The sequence below is a fragment of the Sinohyriopsis cumingii genome, chromosome 2 (genome assembly GCF_028554795.1).
Source record: "Sinohyriopsis cumingii isolate HCF-2022 chromosome 2, ASM2855479v2, whole genome shotgun sequence".
Lineage (NCBI taxonomy): Eukaryota > Metazoa > Mollusca > Bivalvia > Unionida > Unionidae > Sinohyriopsis > Sinohyriopsis cumingii.
Genome location: NC_142962.1, coordinates 32,750,178 through 32,770,428, shown reverse-complemented (window position 1 = coordinate 32,770,428; position 20,251 = coordinate 32,750,178). Strand labels below are relative to the sequence as shown.

At 35.1% G+C, this 20,251-nt stretch overlaps 1 protein-coding gene across 2 annotated transcripts in view; it reads left to right on the top strand.

Moving 5' to 3' along the window:
* Positions 1–20,251, top strand: part of LOC149804584 (uncharacterized) — a 68,701-nt gene that overhangs the window by 22,028 nt on the left and 26,422 nt on the right. For both annotated transcript variants that reach the window (XM_089941901.1, XM_089941909.1), the window contains exons 4-7: positions 1,069–1,152; positions 4,946–5,110; positions 15,763–15,824; positions 19,421–19,528. In XM_089941901.1, coding sequence (XP_089798027.1) covers positions 1,069–1,152; positions 4,946–5,110; positions 15,763–15,824; positions 19,421–19,528 — 419 coding nt within the window. The remainder of the gene's footprint in view (positions 1–1,068; positions 1,153–4,945; positions 5,111–15,762; positions 15,825–19,420; positions 19,529–20,251) is intronic.

Here is a 20,251-nt window from a genome sequence, read left to right as displayed (position 1 = left end):
AATGAGGAACTCCGGCACAGAGCAGGTGCAAGCACCATCGCTGAGACCATTGCAACTCGTCGATGGAGATGGCTCGGCCACGTCTGCAGAATGCCCCCTGACTTTCTACCAAGGGTGGCACTGAGATGGACTCCACAGGGGAAAAGGAACCGTGGCAGACCCAAAGAGACCTGGCGCCAAACCGTGGAGCGAGAACTCCAGACCAGAGGCCTCACCCTGCAGACCACCCCCATAACAGCAGCTGACAGACCAAAATGGTGCTCCCTTGCTCTCGCCTCAAGCACCAGACGGCGCAGAGAGGATTGATTGATTGACTGATTGATGATTACTGGATTGTCCAAAAGAAATAATTTTGATTATGCACTGGAGCAAAGTACCAGGAATGTTTTTATGCTACCCCATTAATAGACATCGGTAACATTATAACCGAGAATTGAACTAATTTTAGACACTGGCTTGGTCTGTTTTAAGTATGTCTGCCTTTGCAGGCAAATGAGCCAAGTTCAAATTCCACAATGTGCGTAAACCTTTTTTTCATCATTTTTTTAATGTGATGTTTTGCCTTGAATTAGGAGGGAGAATTACGCTACTACTGATAGTTTTCTGTGAATATAGTGAATATACACAAAACAGCAGAATTTACGTGATAAACCATTGATATTATCTCACTTGATACAGTAAGGAATCTAATGTTTCTCTGTTTTACATGCTGTTGGCCAATATGTTTAAACATATAAAACAAATTTGCTTGCTCAAAGTAAGTAATGGATATATTTCATCTTGTGGATAAAAAAACTCACATATAATCACACACTCGATAAAAGATATCCATTATTTACTCATTTCAAGCAAATATCCTCTATTTGTTATGTAAAATTGAAGCATTTGAATGTTAAATGAAAGCAAAGTAAATCACCATAGTAACTGTGTTTTTTTATGTTACTCAAGACAAAGGCAAGTGATACATTCTGCAGAACAAGTGATTTTTCAGGAGTCACATGTCCAGGACAAGTTAATCAAACATATATTTGTTTAGCCCATAAATTATAGATTTTTTTTCTTCTTCAGGTGAAAATCTTCATGTGAATACCACTTCAGGCCATGCCATACCAGAAAGTCAATGGAAAAGAGACAAGCATTCTGTCATGCAAGGTAGCTGCATAATTAGATAGGAAAACAAATCTGTTTTGATGAATTGAGTAGTTTCATTGTAGCAAGTTGAGTTTGGATTTTACATGTGGTTCCTTGACAGTTTGTAAATTGAATATTTGCAATGATAAAGTCCACCAATAATTTTCCTAATTCTACTAATAATTTTTTTTAATTCAAACAATAATTTTCCTAATTCCACAAATAATTTTCCTAAATCTACTAATAATTTTTTGTAATTCAAACAATAATTTTCCTAATTCCAACAATAATTTTTCTAATTCCATCAATAATTTTCCTAATTCCACCAATAAATTTCCTAATTCCTTACGCAAATGTTTGTTATCTTGATACTACCACAATTTTGAAATTGTATGCGTCAGGTATTGATGTTCTTTGTAATTTTATCTGTGTCCAATAGGATCAGTATGATGTGCCATTGTTGTCAGAAATGCTTACAGTTTATTGTGGATTTCACTGCTGCAAATTTGATGAATTAGTATTCTTGTGACATTCAAAAGTGTGTTAGAATCATTTATTTCGATTCCATGCCCGAATCTCTGAAAATATTTGCTGCATAAATATTATATTAAATTTTTTATGGAGTTTCCTTATTTGTTTGTTTACACCAGCATTGGTAAGATATTCAAATACTGTATATACTCACTTATAATCAATCAATTCAAACTGCAAATAACAAAGATCGTGATCTGCTGTAGCATAATGTGCCTGCAGATCAGGGTCTCTGTTGTTTGTTCTTCTGACTACTTCTAACAAACTGCACAGAACCAGATCTGCTGACACATTATGTGATGGCAGATCTGGGTCTGTGCAGTCTGCAGTTAGACTTGTCTTGTAAGTAAGTATATTTGGTAGATGTCAATAATTTACAGGTGTTTCCTTACTATGGATTAATTATCTTTCATTTTTGTCTCACCTGTGAATGGCAGTAGATATGTATCACTTTTCTAGCTGTGATGTCAGCAGTGATGACATCTTAGTCATCAACAGTAAAACCTGACCTATAAGACCACTGTTTTGGAAGACAACCTGTCATAAAAGAACAAATATTTCATCTGTAGATTAAATTTGTAATGATCTCTGGTGAGAGAACACCAGTCTTGAGAGACTACTATTTGTTGGCAAGAAGACAGTTTCCTAGTGTAGTGCAAACAAGTAACCTATTGTTGCATTTATTTACTTAATAAAGAGTAAATAAAACAGTTTCTGGTGGTATTTATTTGCCTGCCTGGATTGTATCATTGGAAACCAAATCTTAACTTTGACTTAATTCCAGAACCCTGCAATCTAAGTCGACAGAATTCAAGTCTGGCTTAAGTTTGACTAATCAGATGTCATAAATCTTGGTTTTAACTTTAAAACTGATCATTATATGTGTGATCTGATACAGAATTATCAATTGAATTCTAAAGATGTTCATAATACTAGTACATTATAGTCCATTTGTTTCCTGTGTTTAGCTAGCTTTTTCAGTTTTTGGTTTGGAGTGATTTCAGTCCCATCTTATGTGTGTGTGTGTGTTTGTGTGTTTGATGTTTTAACATAGCTACAATGTCTCCAGTGTGAAAGTTTATAGTGATGTCGAGCACTGGGGCATCATGCCGCAAATGTGTAGCATCATGTCCCACCCAGTCACATTATCCTGACTCCAGGCCTACCAGTCCTAACATTAACCTCTTAACGCTCAGTGCCAAGCGAGACAGCTGCTAGTACCATTTCACAAGTCTTTAGTATGACTTGGCCGGGGTTTGAACTCATGACCTCCCACATTTGAGGCAAATGCTCTAAGCACCTGCTTATGTCATAGTGTCTATTTTCTGTTACAAAATATAGTTTGTATTACTGATAATCTTAGCAAACTGCATGGTCTTACTAAAATTACCAGTATCACTGTTGTGCAATGAATATGGGAATGTGGGTACACTCACCCACCCTGTTGTTTTGTTTTATGTCCCCCAAATCTTGAACTAGGGCATGCTTTTACATCAGAAGAAAAAAATTTAAAATAGGCCTGCAGCATTTCATTACTGGATGTCCACCCATGTTGGCACAAGCAATGGCCAAAGTCATGAAAGGTTATAAAACTGTAAGATGGCAATAAATATATATATTTTAAGTCAGTTTATCTGGCAATGAAAACATTAAAGGTTTGTGGTAATCAGTGGAGTTGCAATGTAAAGTGTTTGATGGCTGTTAGCATATGTTTGGCTGACTATGCACAAGTGTGTGGGAGCACAGAGGAATCAGTCTGCCAAGAAAACTGATGATCTTCAGGGCCACTGTTGTGCCAACCCTGCTGTGTGCTTGCAAAACCTGGAGGGTGTAAAGACGTCATGCCAAGAAGCAGAACCATTTTCACAGGGACTGCCTGATGAAACTGATGAGGATAAAATGGCAGGACAGGGTTCAAGACAGTGAGGTTCTCACATGAGCAGGGATTCCAAGCATCCATACTCTGCTGATGAAATCACAGATGAGATGGGCAGGTCATGTCATCATGTTGTCAGAAGACTACCAAGGAAGTTCTTTTATGGCACGCTGAAGGTGGGAAACTATTTCAGGGTGGTCAGAAGAAACCCTTCAATGAATCCCTCACATCGTCTTTGAAACACTTCAGCATTGACCTTGAATCTTGCAAAGAACTCATACAAGATTGCTTCACTTAGTGCAGTCTCGTCCATGTGGAGCTACATACTGAATGGAAGAGAAATGCAGAGACTGCAGAAGCATGAGCAGCATAAAAATGAAGCATGTCCTCAATTGATCAAGCAAACCCAAGTGACATCTCTTCTCAAGTGTGCCACAGACAGTTCAAAGAACCAGTTGGATACATCAGCCACTTGGGTACTCAGAAACTAATCCAGTTTGTGATGTCATGGTTATCTTTGAACTCTAAGGACAAAGAACAAAATATTTTTGTGGTTGAAGTCAACCCAATGGCAAGAAAGATTTAAATTATTTTGAAGATGAAATAATGACAGTATTTGAATTTACAGTATTTTTGTCTACTGCAAACATCTAGAGTTTCCAACATTACTCCTAAATTATGTGCTTTTTGTGTTGCGCTTATATGATGTCCCCATCTCTGCATGCATCAATGTTCAGTGGGGAAAGATCAACTTACAAGTTTTTATTAATGGTACTCTGTCAAAAAATTTCAGTAAAATAATAGCTGAATGAGTATGTAAAAATTCATCATATTTGCACAAGATTTGGAAAGAGAATCATAGACACCTCTTATCAAGTACCCAGATAAAAAAGGTATGCTTGTGAGTGAATTTTTTCCATATGACATGGTTATCAGGATCACTGCAACAGACTGAATTTCTGCAAGTCATAAATTCCTACAGATTTTCCTACAGGGTCTTGTATACTTTTAGTTTACTTTATTATTTTCTTTGAAGAACTGTTGTGATTATTAAAATTGTTAAGCATTTTTTAAATATTCTTACAAAACAGAAGTTATATCAGTCTCTCAGTGTTCAAAGTGCTACAATATATGTAGATAAAAAGTGATGGTGCACCATGTCATAATGTAATTATCACATCGTTTTGAGTTGTGCAGTGAGCATTAATTTTACCAAAGTGGTATACCTAAACTAAAGAATCCAATTTAGAAGCATAACAATTCTCTGTCTGTTTAAGTCCTTTATGAGAAAAGTTCAGAAAGTTTCCACTAAATCCTGACTGTTTATTGCCACAACTGTATGTAAGATTATGCTTGTTGAAAATAGTCCTAATTCTAATACATTATCAGTTTGTTTGTTTTTTTAAGATGGAACAAACAATGATAAGCCATTGTCCAACATCAATACAAAATGGAAAAGACCATTTGGCCTGTCTAGTGGAGGTCAAGGAATCAGATCGCAAAACCTTTTGATTACAGAAAGTGGCGATGTCCAGATAAAATGGAGAGAAGGAGCTAAGGACATTAATACAGGTTGTTCATTGTTGTGAATCTGTTTTTCATGTCTCTCTATTAATGTCACCAATAAATATGGAATTTTAAACCTTGCTGTTTAATATGGTGACAGAATAGTGAATTTTTAAAGAAAAAACACCCAGAAATGTGTTATGTTGCAGTTAAACAGTTTTTTACATGACTGGTTGACACTAGTATTTGGATGAAGTTCCATTGATTTCTAGTCATTTTATTGAAAACCATTGTTTGTAATTGTTTGTGTGTATTTAGTATTTTTGTGTTACATATTCACTACAGTGATGTCCATTGTCCATATATATGTTGTTTTGTTGTACGCACGTTACGGATCATTGCCATCTCACCTCTGTCTGCGTGGGTTTGAGTCTCAGATTCGGCTAATGTGGGTATGTGAGAAAGCTTGCCAGTAGCTTCTCGTGGGTCAGTGGTTCTTTCCGGGGATTTCCCAGGTTCTTCCTCCGCCATTAAATACTGGCCGCCATGTAGCCTATTGTGTGCTGAAAAATGGCATTAAACCTTACAACAACAACAACTGTTGTACGCATGATGAGTGAGTAGTATGTGAGTTGATTGCATTGCTTATATCTAACATGCAAGCGCTGATTACATTAACAAGTTCCATGTTCCATTGTTCACTCCTCCAGTGACTCTCCAGGAGTTAACTTCAACATTTCTGGGTGCAGTAAGTTACTCAGTACTTTTTTTTTGTAAATGGTATAGAAGAAAATAACTATTGTACATCAGAATACTACATGGCTCTGGTAAGTTTTTAGTAATTACAGTGTGGTAGTTTTATAATAATTCCACGCCTTATCGTTTTGTGAATTGTCAGTGTGTGATAGGTTTGTTTATTTTTCAGTATTCATATATTTCATATGTATATGTAGTAGGTCCTACAGTATTCATATGTATGTGTAGTAGGTCCTACAGTATTCATATGTATATGTAGTAGGTCCTACAGTATTCATATGTATGTGTAGTAGGTCCTACAGTATTCATATGTATGTGTAGTAGATCCTACAGTATTCATATGTATGTGTAGTAGGTCCTACAGTATTCATATGTATATGTAGTAGGTCCTACAGTATTCATATGTATATGTAGTAGGTCCTACAGTATTCATATGTATGTGTAGTAGGTCCTACAGTATTCATATGTATGTGTAGTAGGTCCTACAGTATTCATATGTATATGTAGTAGGTCCTACAGTATTCATACTCCCATAAACCTGCTAGAGGTATTACATTATATTGCAAAATATTTCAGCAAGCAAATTTAAATCTCTTTTGCTAATGATGACTGTCTTCTGTTTAGGCCACATTAGTGAGAAGTGGGACATATCACATTTCTGCCTGTGGCATTGGTGGCATCATTATTAGCAACATGTTAAGGTTTTGGTTCGATGTTTTCATTTGCATATCAGTGTATTTCCTAAATGCTATGACATATTCTCACCATATTTGGAAAGAATCTTTAACAAGCTAAGACAAATCATTCTGTTACATGCTTGTTTGTCTCTTGGGGTCAAGGTCACAATCATAGAAAATTGTGTTAATGTTTTGGTTAAAACATTTTTATTTATTGCATTTCTTAAAATCTATGTTAGATTAAAGTTCTGGTTTTCATTTGATGGTTTGCTTACATTTTCTAAACCCCTAAATGGATTTTCTTCATCCATGGGATGATTCTGCAACATTGGGGTCAAGTTCAGAGTCAGGGTATATTTTTTGTCAAATTTGAGTTAAAAATTTTCATTTGTTTGTACTTCCTAAACTTCTTGTTAGATTTTCTTCATAATTTTGATGAATCAGTTTTCACCTTGGGCAGTTCATTATGTGACATGCTAGCATAACCTTTTGACCAATGGGTCAGTTCACATTTTTTCCAACAGTGCTTTGATCATGAGCTTGGCATATTGGCCCTGGCTTTCTTTATGTTATGTTGGCCCTGGTCTTCTTTTTGTTAACTTTGTCTTTTTCTTTACTTGTTATAAAACTATTTGGCCCACATGTAATTTTGTCTTGCTAAGAAAGTATTGGAAGAAGACAAATATTCGATTTTTAAGTCATCTGACCATAGGGCCACATGAATTTATGGTATGGCCCAGCATCCATTGTGCATTCATCGTGCATTGTTTGTTGCTTCTTTTGTGTTAGTCAATAGTTGTTACTTTAAACTTCTTTTAAAAAACCAGTTAACCAATTTATATCAAAGGATTTCAAAAATTTTACAAATAATGCCGATCTGCCATCAGAGTTGATCAGATTTTTATTCATCCATTTGTCCAGAACAAGTAGTTTCAGAAAATTCACTTGCCTCACCATATATCGTTTCACTTGCCCCAACAATTTCAATCACTTGCCTAGATGTAGATTGCTGAGATGTACGCACTGTAGTTTTAGAAGAACAAGTTAAATACTTGTGGAACATATTTATTTTTTCAAAGGTGTTACTGTTTTTAAAATAGGTTGATATTATACATTTACTATTGTAGTCATATTTGTTTTAAAAACTGGATTTCAAAAAATTTCCTTGCACATGTCTCCACGTGAACCATCACTAAGTCAGAATTTGATCAAATTTGACTGAAGGAACCTTGGCTAGATCTTTCAAGTTAATACAAATGATTTCAATCTGCTGCCGGTATAAAAAGAAAAGAAAAACTATTAAATATAGAAGACTCTTTTAAATAACCTCTTCTCCAACATCACTGAATAGAATTCGACCAAACTTCACATAAACAATCCTGGCATGAAGACCTTTCAGATTTTTACAAATGATGCCAATTTGCCATTAAATATGGTCATTCGTTGTTACTAAAAATAGAAAAATATTTACAAGTGATGCAGATCCACCATCAAATATGGCTGCCATTACTAAAATTAGAAATAAAACTTCAAATAACATCTTTCAAAAAAACACAGTAGAATTGATAAAATTTTATATTTGACCAAATTGGACTTGACGATCCTGGCATATAGGAATTTCAAGTTTCAGCCGCAGATGGATTGATAAAATGTTTAAATGACTTCTTTTCCAGAAACATACCAGCATTTAGACCTTTCAGACTTATGTAAATGATACTGATAGGACATCAAATATGGCCATAATTACTAAATTATAAATAGAAAAACCTTGAAATTCTATTTCTAAAACCATTTAATAGAATTTGTTAACATAAATCTTCTTGACATGAAGACCTTTCAGGTTTTATTATATGTGATTGTGATCACAATCAAATATGCCTGTCAGTACTGGAATATAAAAATCTTTAATCAACTTTTCTCCAGAACCACATAGCTTAATTTGACCAATCATGACAGCAGAATGAAGACATTTCAGATTTATATAAATGATATCAATCGATCATCAAATATGACCACCATTAACAAAAATAGAAGACATTTAAGGTACTGCTTTTTTTAAAAAATGCTCTTGAATTTTACCAAATTTGACAGAAAGCATCCTGGCAAATATTGTTTTCAAGCAGTACAAATGATATCAAAAAGTAGAAGAAACATTTACACAGCTTTATGAAATAAAAGTACTAAATAGATTTTGACCAACTTTGACACAAAGTGACCTGGGATAGGGGCTGTTCAGTTTTGGACTAATTATTCTACTGTGCTGATAACTAAGGATGAAAGTAGAAAATACTAGAGAAACCTTGAAACATTTCTTGTCATAACATATAGAATCAACAACACTGGAAAAATCTTCAGTAGAAAGTGTCCTCTGACCCAGATTTCTTGGACAAATGCTCATTTAGTTAGCTATTAGACAAATATCAGCTGATTGACTTATTTCAGACCAACATGGATCTCTTGTTTCTGGTTGTATTAGAATTAAAAATTCATCATCAGCAAATTTGTGGCTAATATTGCAGATACAAAAATGTAATAAGCTCTTTTTGTACATTTCAGTTAGGTTTTGAGACCTGATTATTGAACCAGTTATTCATGTACATACAATTCTGAAATCCATGGTTAACTTGCATGTACTTCCACAAATATTGAAGGTGCATGGTGTTACCTTGTCTGCCTGTCTTTCCTTCCATTTTTCTTTGTGGGTCAGTTCCTTTGGTGCTTTTAGTAAAAGAGTCATTCAAATTTGTATGTGGATGCATCTTTGTTAATACTAGAGATGTCAAAATTTTAGGACATTTATACCGGGTACCCATCAGTCCTAACAATCACTTACCCGGATACCCTATTAAATTGAAATTGTATTAAATGTAAACCTGAACTGCTTTGTTGTAGGTTCAGACATGCAATTCCACAAGAGAGGTATAAGCATATTTATTACTTATATAAGTGGCAAAAAAGTAATCTGAGCATAAAAGAGCAATCTATTTATTACATGCCTTCATTACAGAAAACTGTATGAAAAACGCACATTTAGTTTTGTTACTTACTTGGATCTGCAGTTAAAATTCTTGTCACAAATCGGCTAAATCCAGGTGGATTATTAGTTAGTACAAGAGTATAAACACAAAAGAAATTGATAAATTATTTATGCATAACACTCACTTTAACTAGTCCATATTGTCTACAGTAACTTTCGTTAATAGTTGAAAAGTCCACAAATGACGACTGTTGTATTACATCATTGTCAAATTCTTATTTCAAATTTTTATGTGCTTTTGATTTGCCCTTTCCGGATGCAACATATTTTTAAGCTTAACAAAATTCCTCTCCTCTAACATTTTTCAGTCATAAAACATCCATCAGTCACATCGATATTACGATATCTGGTGCCATTTATTATCAATTTAGACGGTCTGCTACATATATGGGTATCAAAATAGAATGAATCTGTCACACATGCTTTCATATATAGTGGGAAAGATAGACCAGATTAAGTTAATGTTGTCTTCCATGGAAAATAATATACATGTTTTAGGACTCACTGAAACCAAATTAAATGCTAACCACAATGATGATCTATTTCACTGTCAAGGCTACAATAAACCATTTCGTAGGGACAGAGAGACAGCAGGGGGGGGTCTTGTTGTATACATTAGAGAAGATGTAAATGTAAAAAGGCGACTTGACTTGGAGTCACATGAAATTGAGAGTATCTGGGTGGAAATTTTTCAAAATAATGCAAAATCTTTCCTAGCTGGTTTCATTTATAGACCACCTTCCTCCAAAGCATTTTGGAATGATAACTTTTTGAAACAAATAGAAAATGTTCTAGCACAGGAGAAAGAAACATATATACTCGGAGATATAAATAAGGACCTTCTCAATACTCAAATAAGGAACAACTGGATGGAATTTATTGAATCATTAGGCCTAGACCAGCTGGTAAATGAGCCTACAAGGGTAACAGAAAAATCAAGCACTCTTATTGATCACATTTATACTAACCTACCAGACAATGTGGCTTGTGTTAATGTACCGAATGTTGGTCTTAGTGACCACTATCCTACTTTTTTGACAAGAAAGGTTAAATGCAAGAAAAATAAGAAAAATACACATAAAACGATCACTTACAGATCGTTCAAAACTTTTAATGAAGAACAATTTCTCAATGACCTATATAAAGTTCCATGGAGTATGATCCAAAATTTGGATGACATAGATGAAGCCATGAGGGTGTGGACTGACTTGTTTATGGATGTAGTATCTAAGCATGCACCACTGAAAGTACATCGAGTAAAGACTGATATTCAACCTAATTGGCTTACTACTGAAATCCTAGATGCTATGAAAACACGAGACAAATTCAAGGCTATGGAAAACCATGCACAATATAAAGTATGGAGAAATAAAATAACAAGTATGATCAAAAAAGCTAAAAAAACTTATTATCAATCATTGCTTGAAAACAAAAAGAGCAACACAAACTCCATTTGGAAAGTCTTCAATGAACTCACTGGAGGAACGCACAAAAAACAGACAAATAAAATTCACTCACTTCTGGTAAATGACACCATAGTCACTGATGAAACTGACATTGCAAATGTTTTCAATGATTTTTTCATCAACATTACCACAAAGTTAAAAGAGCCAGTGATAGAAAACAACTTTAATGAACTGAAAAAGTTCTGCAGCAGTAAAATCTCAAAGGAGGTATGTTTCTCTATCCCACCAGTGTCAAAAAACTTTGTTAAAAAATGTCTCAGTGAACTTGATACCAAGAAAACTACAGGACTTGATCAGATTGGTCCACTACTCATTAAATCTTCTGCCTTTGCTATTGCAGATAGCATAACATTCATAATTAATTTAAGTATTGCAACCTCATCTGTCCCCAAAATATGGAAAACTGCAAAAGTAACTCCTATTCACAAATCTGGTTCTAAGGATGATGCTGATAACTACAGACCAATTTCAATACTACCAAACTTGTCAAAATTGATTGAAAAACATGTCCATGACTCATTCATGTCATATTTAACCAAACACTTGCTGTTACACCCTAATCAATCAGGCTTTAGACAGAACCATTCCTGTGAGACTGCGTTGATCTCCCTAACTGATAAATGGCTTCAAGCACTTGACCAAGGTAGAATAATAGGAACTGTATTTGTAGATTTCAGGAAAGCTTTTGACATGGTGGATCATGAAATCCTTTTGAAAAAACTGAAAATCTACCAGTGTGATGAAAGAACAATTAGATGGTTTACTTCGTACTTAAATGAGAGAACACAACATGTTTACATAAATAATGTTCTGTCTGAACCTGAAACAATTAGATATGGAGTACCACAAGGCTCAATTCTAGGTCCACTACTATTCATTTTATTTATTAATGACCTACCACTTTTACTAAGAGACTCAATAACATCTACAGATCTCTATGCAGATGACACAACATTGTCAGACATCCAAAACACAAAGCATGAGCTCGAAATTTCTTTACAGAATGCCCTAAACAAACTGGAAAACTGGTGCACATGTAATGGCATGGTGGTAAATACTGGTAAAACTAAAATATTACTTATCTCAACACGGCAAAGAAGGACAAATCTTGATAGTGATGAACTATGTCTGACATGGAAGGATACAAATCTGCAAATAGTCTGTCATGATAGGCTACTTGGTGTTCTGGTAGATAATAACCTATCATGGACTGAACATATCAAACATACCAGTAAAAAAGTCAATTCAGGTTTATGGCTTCTCAGTAGGATAAGACATTTTCTCCCTGAAAGGCACAGGAAACTATTTTATAACAGTTACATACAACCCTATTTGGACTACTGTAGTACAGTATGGGGTAATTCAAATGATAAAAACATAGCAAAGCTGGCACATCTTCAAAAAAGAGCATTTGAGTTAATATCAATCCAGAAAGAAAGCAAGGAAAGTTTAGCTGGTAGGTTAAAAATATTACCTATTAAAGACCGAATCTGTTTGAGAAAAGCCAAATTAATGTACAGGATATCTCAGAATAGTGCTCCTGAATATTTACAATCACTATTCCAGTATAGGCTACCTGGTAATACTCCCCACCTGCGATCCATGTCAAGCAAACAGTATAAAATTCCCAAACCAAATAAGGAGTTATTTAAAAAAAGTTTCCAATACTCTGGAACTCTGCTCTGGAATAGTATTCCAGCTGAGATTAGAAATGCCCACTCTATTTCCTTCTTCCAAACCCAATATATCCAGTGGCTTCAGAGATGCAGCTTAAATAAATGAATTCCTTTGTATGAGGGCCTCAAGGTAGATTAGTTTTTAGCTAATTGTGTTACCCTCTTTAAATAAGGTCATTATTATTATTATTATTATTATTATATTCAAGAAACACATCTGTTTTCTTGGAACTGTTTCATGTACATATTATAAATAGAAAATATGTCAATTTGACGGAGGTCGAGCAATGAACATGGGGCTTGTATTATTGTTTACAATTTAACAATCAGTCAGATATATACTATATAATAATACAATAATAAGTTACAAATAGGCACAGAATGTCATTTTCCTTTAGCCAGTGAGAGTGCAGTATTCCATTCAGCTAGTTGCACTTGCATTTTAAATGCACACAATCATGGCACTGTAGAATGGTAGCGTGGGAAAATAGTTTGACATTCCTTAAAGGTATGATAGTAAACCAAACTTTGGACAGGAATTCATATTCGAATGCCTGAGCTAAGCATTGGTACCAAATTTATTACGCTATGTGAAAGAAGTGTCCTCCCTTGTATTATTATATTGTACATGTATAAAAAGTAAATTAAAAGCAACAATACGAGCCCCTGTGATGATGAATAAATGCACACATGACATGAGCCTTGGACTGTAATATTTATTCTGTGTCTTTATCTAAACTTCAAAACATTTATTTTTAAGGGGTACCCAGTTGCCTAGTTTATTACCTGGGTGTTTATCAGTGGGCAAGTACCCGGGTACATGTACCTGTATTAAGTTAGTACCACATTACCTACCAAAATTAGAACACCAGGACAAACCAAATTAATCTTTTTTCTTGAGTATCAGCTTGAATGATTTTTTTTAATGACAGTTTTGGTGGTGTATGGATTGGGTAAGGAGTCCTATTATTTCCACAGGAGGTTTAGTTTTTTTTTGGTATTTTATGGAATACATGTGTATAATGCTTTTAAGGTTGCAAAGGCAAGTGGAGCACAGCAATGCTTTTCAGGTCATATCATGCCAAGGCAAGAAGGGCACAACAATGCTTTTAAGACTGTATCACGCCAGGGCAAGTAGGCTACAAGCATGCTTTTAAGGTTGTATGATGCCAAGGCAAGTAGGGCACATGAATGCTTTTTAGATTGTTGGATGCTAAGGCAAATTGGGCACAGGAATGCTTTTATGGGTGCATCATGCCAAGGCATATGGAGTAAAGTGTTTTGCTTGAACACACACTTTGTTTGTCTGTCTGGGCATATCCCTGCTAGGACTGAATCCATACCCTTCTGGTCATTAATCAGTTGTCTTATCAACTGAACCACATTGTGTCATCTGTGCAGAAGGATCATGGTTCACTGGGTCTTTAAAAGTCATTTATAGAGAAAACCAATCTGTATATTTTTCATTAAATTTTTGGGGCAACACATGCAAATAAAAATCCACTTTATTACCTCAAATTGTTCCCACTGAATTGCTGATATTTAGTGCTTAAGTTAATATTGTTGATCTAGTCCAAAATTATTGACTGCCATACCTCCCTTGACAAAGGGTTTGTTTATTGTTATGTGTGAGATCATTACTGAATAAGCTGGCCATCCATTACTGTAGAAGTGTAATGATGGAATGGTTATTTTAATATACATAACAGTTTTTGTTTGCTGCATATTATCATAACTTGTCATTAAGCAAGAATCGGAAGAATTTTCTTATTTTTTCTTGACTTTTCATTTAGTAAACCTTTAGAAAATATGGTTTGGCTGGTTAAACTGTCAGTCAGAAAGTATCATGTCAGTTTTGTCCCAAGCTTATTACATGTGGTACTGTACATTATTTGTTTTGTCCAAAGATTATTACATATGATACTGTTCATTGTCAGTTTTGCCCAAGGCTAATTATATTTGATACTGTACATTGTCAATTTTGCCCAGGGCTAATTATATTTGATATTGTACATTGTCAATTTTGTCCAAGGCTGACTATAATTGATACTGTACATTGTTGTCAATTTTGTCCAAGGCTAATTATATTTGATACTGTACATTGTCAGTTTTGTCCAAAGCTTATTACATGTGATCAAATTATAACAGATTCTTATGAATATTAGGTAGGGATTTAGATAAACAATTGGACAGCTGAAACCTATTCAGACATTGTTTTTGAGTGGAAGGAAAAAGAAAAAGGCAGCCAAAATAAAGGAAGACAAAGCAACATGCATCCAGAGGGTTAAAGAAATTAGAATCAACTTTATAGTTCTTCAGTTTTACTTTTGTCATAAATAACAACTGATGGAAAATACAACAGCAGCAAATATCAAGTAAAATGTGGAAAAAGAATATTGAAACATATTAATGGGCAATGCACTTCAGTTTTAGTCATTTGAATTTCCTTGTTTCTGTATAATCACTCTTTATGTTTTAATTTTTCATGAATTCCAGACACCATTATATCTAATTTAGCAAGTTAGTAATTCCACAGCTGAATCACTAACATAAATGTGATGGGATGGTAATGCCTGCTTCTAGTGAGGTTCATCCCTGTATATGCAATTATTTGCACTGTATGCAACAGAATTGTATTGAACAATAGGTAAGAGGGGTTTATGTTTGAAGATTTAAAAGTTAATTTCAATGAAAATCTCCATATTTGGCTTCAGGGTTTGTGAATCATAGTAACCACAAAGTCCATGATGATTGGTATATGGTGAAATATAGTGAATTCACAGTCTATTTCGTGTTTCGTTGGCTTTGGTTCAGTTTTGCATTGCATGCAACTTTGTAGATGCATCTTAGTGAGAACACATCCCATCCAAAATAGGTCGCTGGCATTTATGTTTCATTAAGAAATTTATAATATCATTTTGCAAGAACAAATGGTCTCTCCCATTGGAGTTTGGTAGTTATCATCAGGATGTCTGGCTTTCATTACTTCCAGTACCATCTCAAAGAAAAGAGAGCTGGTTGGAGTATTTGTACAAGCTGTTAGTACTTTCTGAATATATACATAAAATGAATATTATTAAAATATATAAATTTCTTTTGATGGCAGGCAACAGTATTGAGTCTTTACTGAAGGACTGGGAAAACCCTGTGTTCCAAAGACCAGATCAGGTTGGATCAAGATAGACTTTGTTTTATTTGTAGTAATTATTTAAATTGATGGAAAACGTTTATCTTGTAAATGCAGTTGTCATAAGACATTATAAGTTCTTTGCCAAAGTATCACAAATTTAAATTATATTACAAGAAAGTTCATATTCTAATATTGAAGCAGGTTTCTTACTAGTTGAAATATTAGTCATATGGTGTCAGAGTTAATTTGTTATAGTTTTGAGAAAAGTTATTTGACTGTGCATCCTAGTGTTAAATTATTCAATTTTCATGATTAGATATGTAGAAGTCTAAGTTATTAAACTGTAGAACAATGATTTCCTAATCTTGCTTTTAGAAGGAACAACTGTTGTATGTAATGCTTTGTATTTGATATAACCTATTTGTTTTGCTTGTTACATTGTTACATTATACCTGCTTTTAAAAAAAGGAGGTGTATAAATTTCATCTCTCTTCAATGTGTTACTATCTGGCCATCTGTCTTGCTTCTTGTAAATGAATATAAACTTGGTTACCATTCATGATACAGTTTTTCATTAACTTTAGTTCACTTTGCAGTGAGTAACACATAAGGCCTCAACCAGAGCATGTCTGATGCACATCTCTCCAGGTGTCCTCATGTCCACTTTTGTTCCTTTGTCTCCTCCACTTTTCTCCTTCAGGTGTTTTTGGGTCTGCCTCCCTTTGTCAGCCATCAGGGGTCCTTCTGAAGGCAACTTTGTGTAGGGATGTGGGTGGCATTTGGAGTACATGTCTGATCTACCTTCATCTATGCATCTGGACTTCTTGGATGATGGGTTTGGTTTCAGTCTTTCTATGCAGTTTTTTTTTTTATAGATATATGGGATCAAAACATGTTGAGAATTCTGCACAGGCATTTGTTCTGAAATACTTCTAACTCATGGCTATTTTTCCAAGATTCCTTTCCATATAGAAGGGTACTCAGGACATTACTGTTGAAAAGCCTGATCTTAGCTTTTATACTTATGCTTCTGGCTCTCCATGTACTCCTGAGTGCTGCAAATGCTTGGCCAGCTTTGGAAATTCATGCACATATTTCTTCTTCTGCATCTCTACTGGTTGTCATTTTGGAGCCCCAGATAGGCGAAGGTTTCTTCTTGTTCAACCTCCTCTCCATTCAGCCTGATGTGGCCTATCATTCTTTTTGTTCGTTCTCATCTGCTTTGTCCTCGTGGTGCTGATATGCAGTCCAATTTCACTTGCTATGTTTGCTAAGTCAGCAGTCTTGGTTTGCATGTCATGGTGTCTGTGTGATGAGCAAAGTCCAGATCCTCTGGGAGGCTGGTAATGGTCAGTGATTCCCTCTTTTTCCTGACTGACCACACCCATCATAATCCAGTAAGTCCCAAGTATGAGTGAAAGTGGAGACAAGATACATCCGTGCTTCACTCCAGTTCCCACTTCAAAGGCCTCAGTCAATTTATTTTTGCAGAGTACTTGTGATGACAGCCTGCTGTATAGCATCCTTATTATTTTTACAGTTTCCAAAGGTCACTTAGGAGCCCTGCATCAGAGTCAATGGTAAAGGGTGCATAGAATGGGTCACTCTTCTTTGTTATTGCTCCATTTGTGATAGTAGAAAGGTCATATTATTTTGCTGCTCTTTGTCCACATATCTGAAATTTTGCATATTATATTGGGGTTATAAGTGGATCACCATGCCATTACAGATGTTGATATTCATTTTCACACATATTTGAACCTCCTGGACATAGGCTATTTTGACAAAAGCCTTAATAGTATGATAAAAGAAGAACCACATAAGGTAGACAAGTGAAATGTTTAATTTAAGATTTTATTCATATGCTGATAATCTGGTCTGATAATTTGTTTACACAAATTTGAAATTTTGGGAATTTCACTTTCATTTTGTTTTATGAACCTTGGTAGCATGAGGAAAAACAACTAGAGGTAGACAAATGAAATTTTAAGGGCATATTTCTATAGTATAGCATACATTTACTTTTCTCACATGTGGACCATTGATAGGTGTCAGAAGATCAAATTTTTTAGAATGTCACAAAATATATTTGTCCTGGGCATTGAGTTGATGGCTTTTGAAATCTTGGCAGATGCAAAATTATTTTTACTGCTCAGCAAATAGCTTTCAAACTATGTATAAAAAGTCCCCATGGGATTTAGTTGGCTGTGTAAATTTGAGTGCAACTGTAGTCTCCTCCCATCCTACCTCAGAGCCTTTGGCTAGAGTTGCATGGTCAATAATACATTACTTCCCCATTTAGAGTATATGTGAAGATTTGTGATGATAAACCTTTCAGTAGCTCTGCATAAATTTTCTTTCAGTTGAAAAGATAGGTATTTTGCAATGGATTGATGCTGACTTTCTTTTTTTTATTTATATTTTAATTTTTTTTGGGCATATGACATCTCACAAATATGTATATATTGTATTGACCCTTGAGATAGCATATTTAGCTCTAATGGTAATATACCAGATTATGGGATGACCAGTTGTCCATTATCTGTTGTTCAGACATCCATTAGCACAAGTTTGTTGTTGTTGCTTCTCCTAAAATACTTGGAGATTTGCCATGAAACTTTACTCACATTCATCCCAAGGTTTAGTTGGTCCTAAATGAAAATGGTACTACTCAGACATCCATTATAGTTGCCACAGCAGCCCTCTTAAAAATGTTGTTGTTGCTACCTCCTGAATGAAGAGTTACCTAGCATGTCAGAATGAGGGTTTCACTAAAAGACTTCTTATGATGTCTAGCTGGTCCTAAATGAGTATGGTGTCAATATGATATCAAGTATGGCCACCACAGCAGCCATTTTGAAAATCTTGTTATTGCTACTCCTCCTGAATGCAAGGTTATTTCACTTCTTACAGTGTCTGGTTGATATTAAATATGACAATTGTGCTGATCTGATATCCAATATGGCTGTCATAGTTTCTATCTTTAAATCTTATTGCTATGCCTCCTAAATAGATTTCACCAGAAAGCTTTTGATTATGTCTAGTTGGTACTAATTGAATTGAAAAATCTGACCTCCAGTATTGGCGACAGTGGCGACCATCTTTAAAATCATTTTGCTGCTACTATTCCTAAATGGAAAATCACATCAGCATGGTATTTTCACTAGAAAACTCATTGTGATATTTGTTTAGTCCTGAATAAAAATGGTGCTGATTTGACCTCAGATATGGCTGTCACAATGAACATATGGAAACACTTGTCACTAATTCTCTTTAACTGATGGTCATACCACTGTGATGTTTTCACCAAAATGGCTTGTAATGTTCTAAATGAAAATGGTGCTAATATTTTAGCCATCATAGCTACTACAATGGTTACTTTGAACATCTTATCACTTAAGATAAAAAATACCAGAAGTGGTTTCAAAACCTGGAAGTGAAAATGAAGAAATGGTCTTTTATTGAATTCCTGGTAATTCTTTCAGGACAGTAGATTGTCAGTGTCAGCCACTTTTTAAGACTCTTGTTTATGTCATGCATGCATTAGCAGATGCTGAGACACAGTGAAAGTGCTAGTGGAGTTTCTATCATTAGTAATGTCAAGATTTTGTGCACTTCTTTCATGTATTTACAGGATGTCATCAGTGTCGAATCAAGTACTCAAGGCAACAAGAATCTAATCAAGGCATATAGAAACATTCATCCATGTAAATTTACCAAGGACATGCTGTCTTGTGTCAAGGTAAACCTGTGTATCAAGATCACAAAGGGGGTACAATATGTCTTTTGTGATCTGATATGTTTTATATAGGGGTTCATAAATATTGTCCTTTATGTACAGGTGTCTGATTTAGTTGAGTTAATAGAAGCTCAAAATAGTGCTTAGTTTGGTATCCCTGTGTGTGCCTGTACATCTATGCACACCATAGATTAATCTCAGTGTTAAAGTTCTTGAACTTACCAAAATATGATGACTCAACTAAAAGGGGTCTCCTGTATGTAGGTTTCTGTCATAGCACGTTTTACTGTACTTTGGATGTATCTTTTAAGTATGGAATAAACCAATTCATCTTATGGCAAGCACTCTCACACCCATAACCTTGGGGTCACAGACATACTGGCGTCCTATGACACACACCCCTACCTTGCGATCACAATCATACTGTCATCCAACACCTTAACCTTGGGATCACAGACATACTGGCATCCTATGACATCCCCTTAACCTTGGGGTCACAGACATACTGGCATCCTATAACACACACACCCAACCTTGGGATCACAGACATTCTGGCATCCTATGACATCCCCCTATACCTTGGGATCATAGACATACTGGCATCCTATGACACCCCACTAACCTTGGGATCACAGACATACTGGCATCCTATGACATACCCATAACCTTGGGGTCACAGACATACTGGCATCCTATGACACACACCCCTAACCTTGCGATCACAAT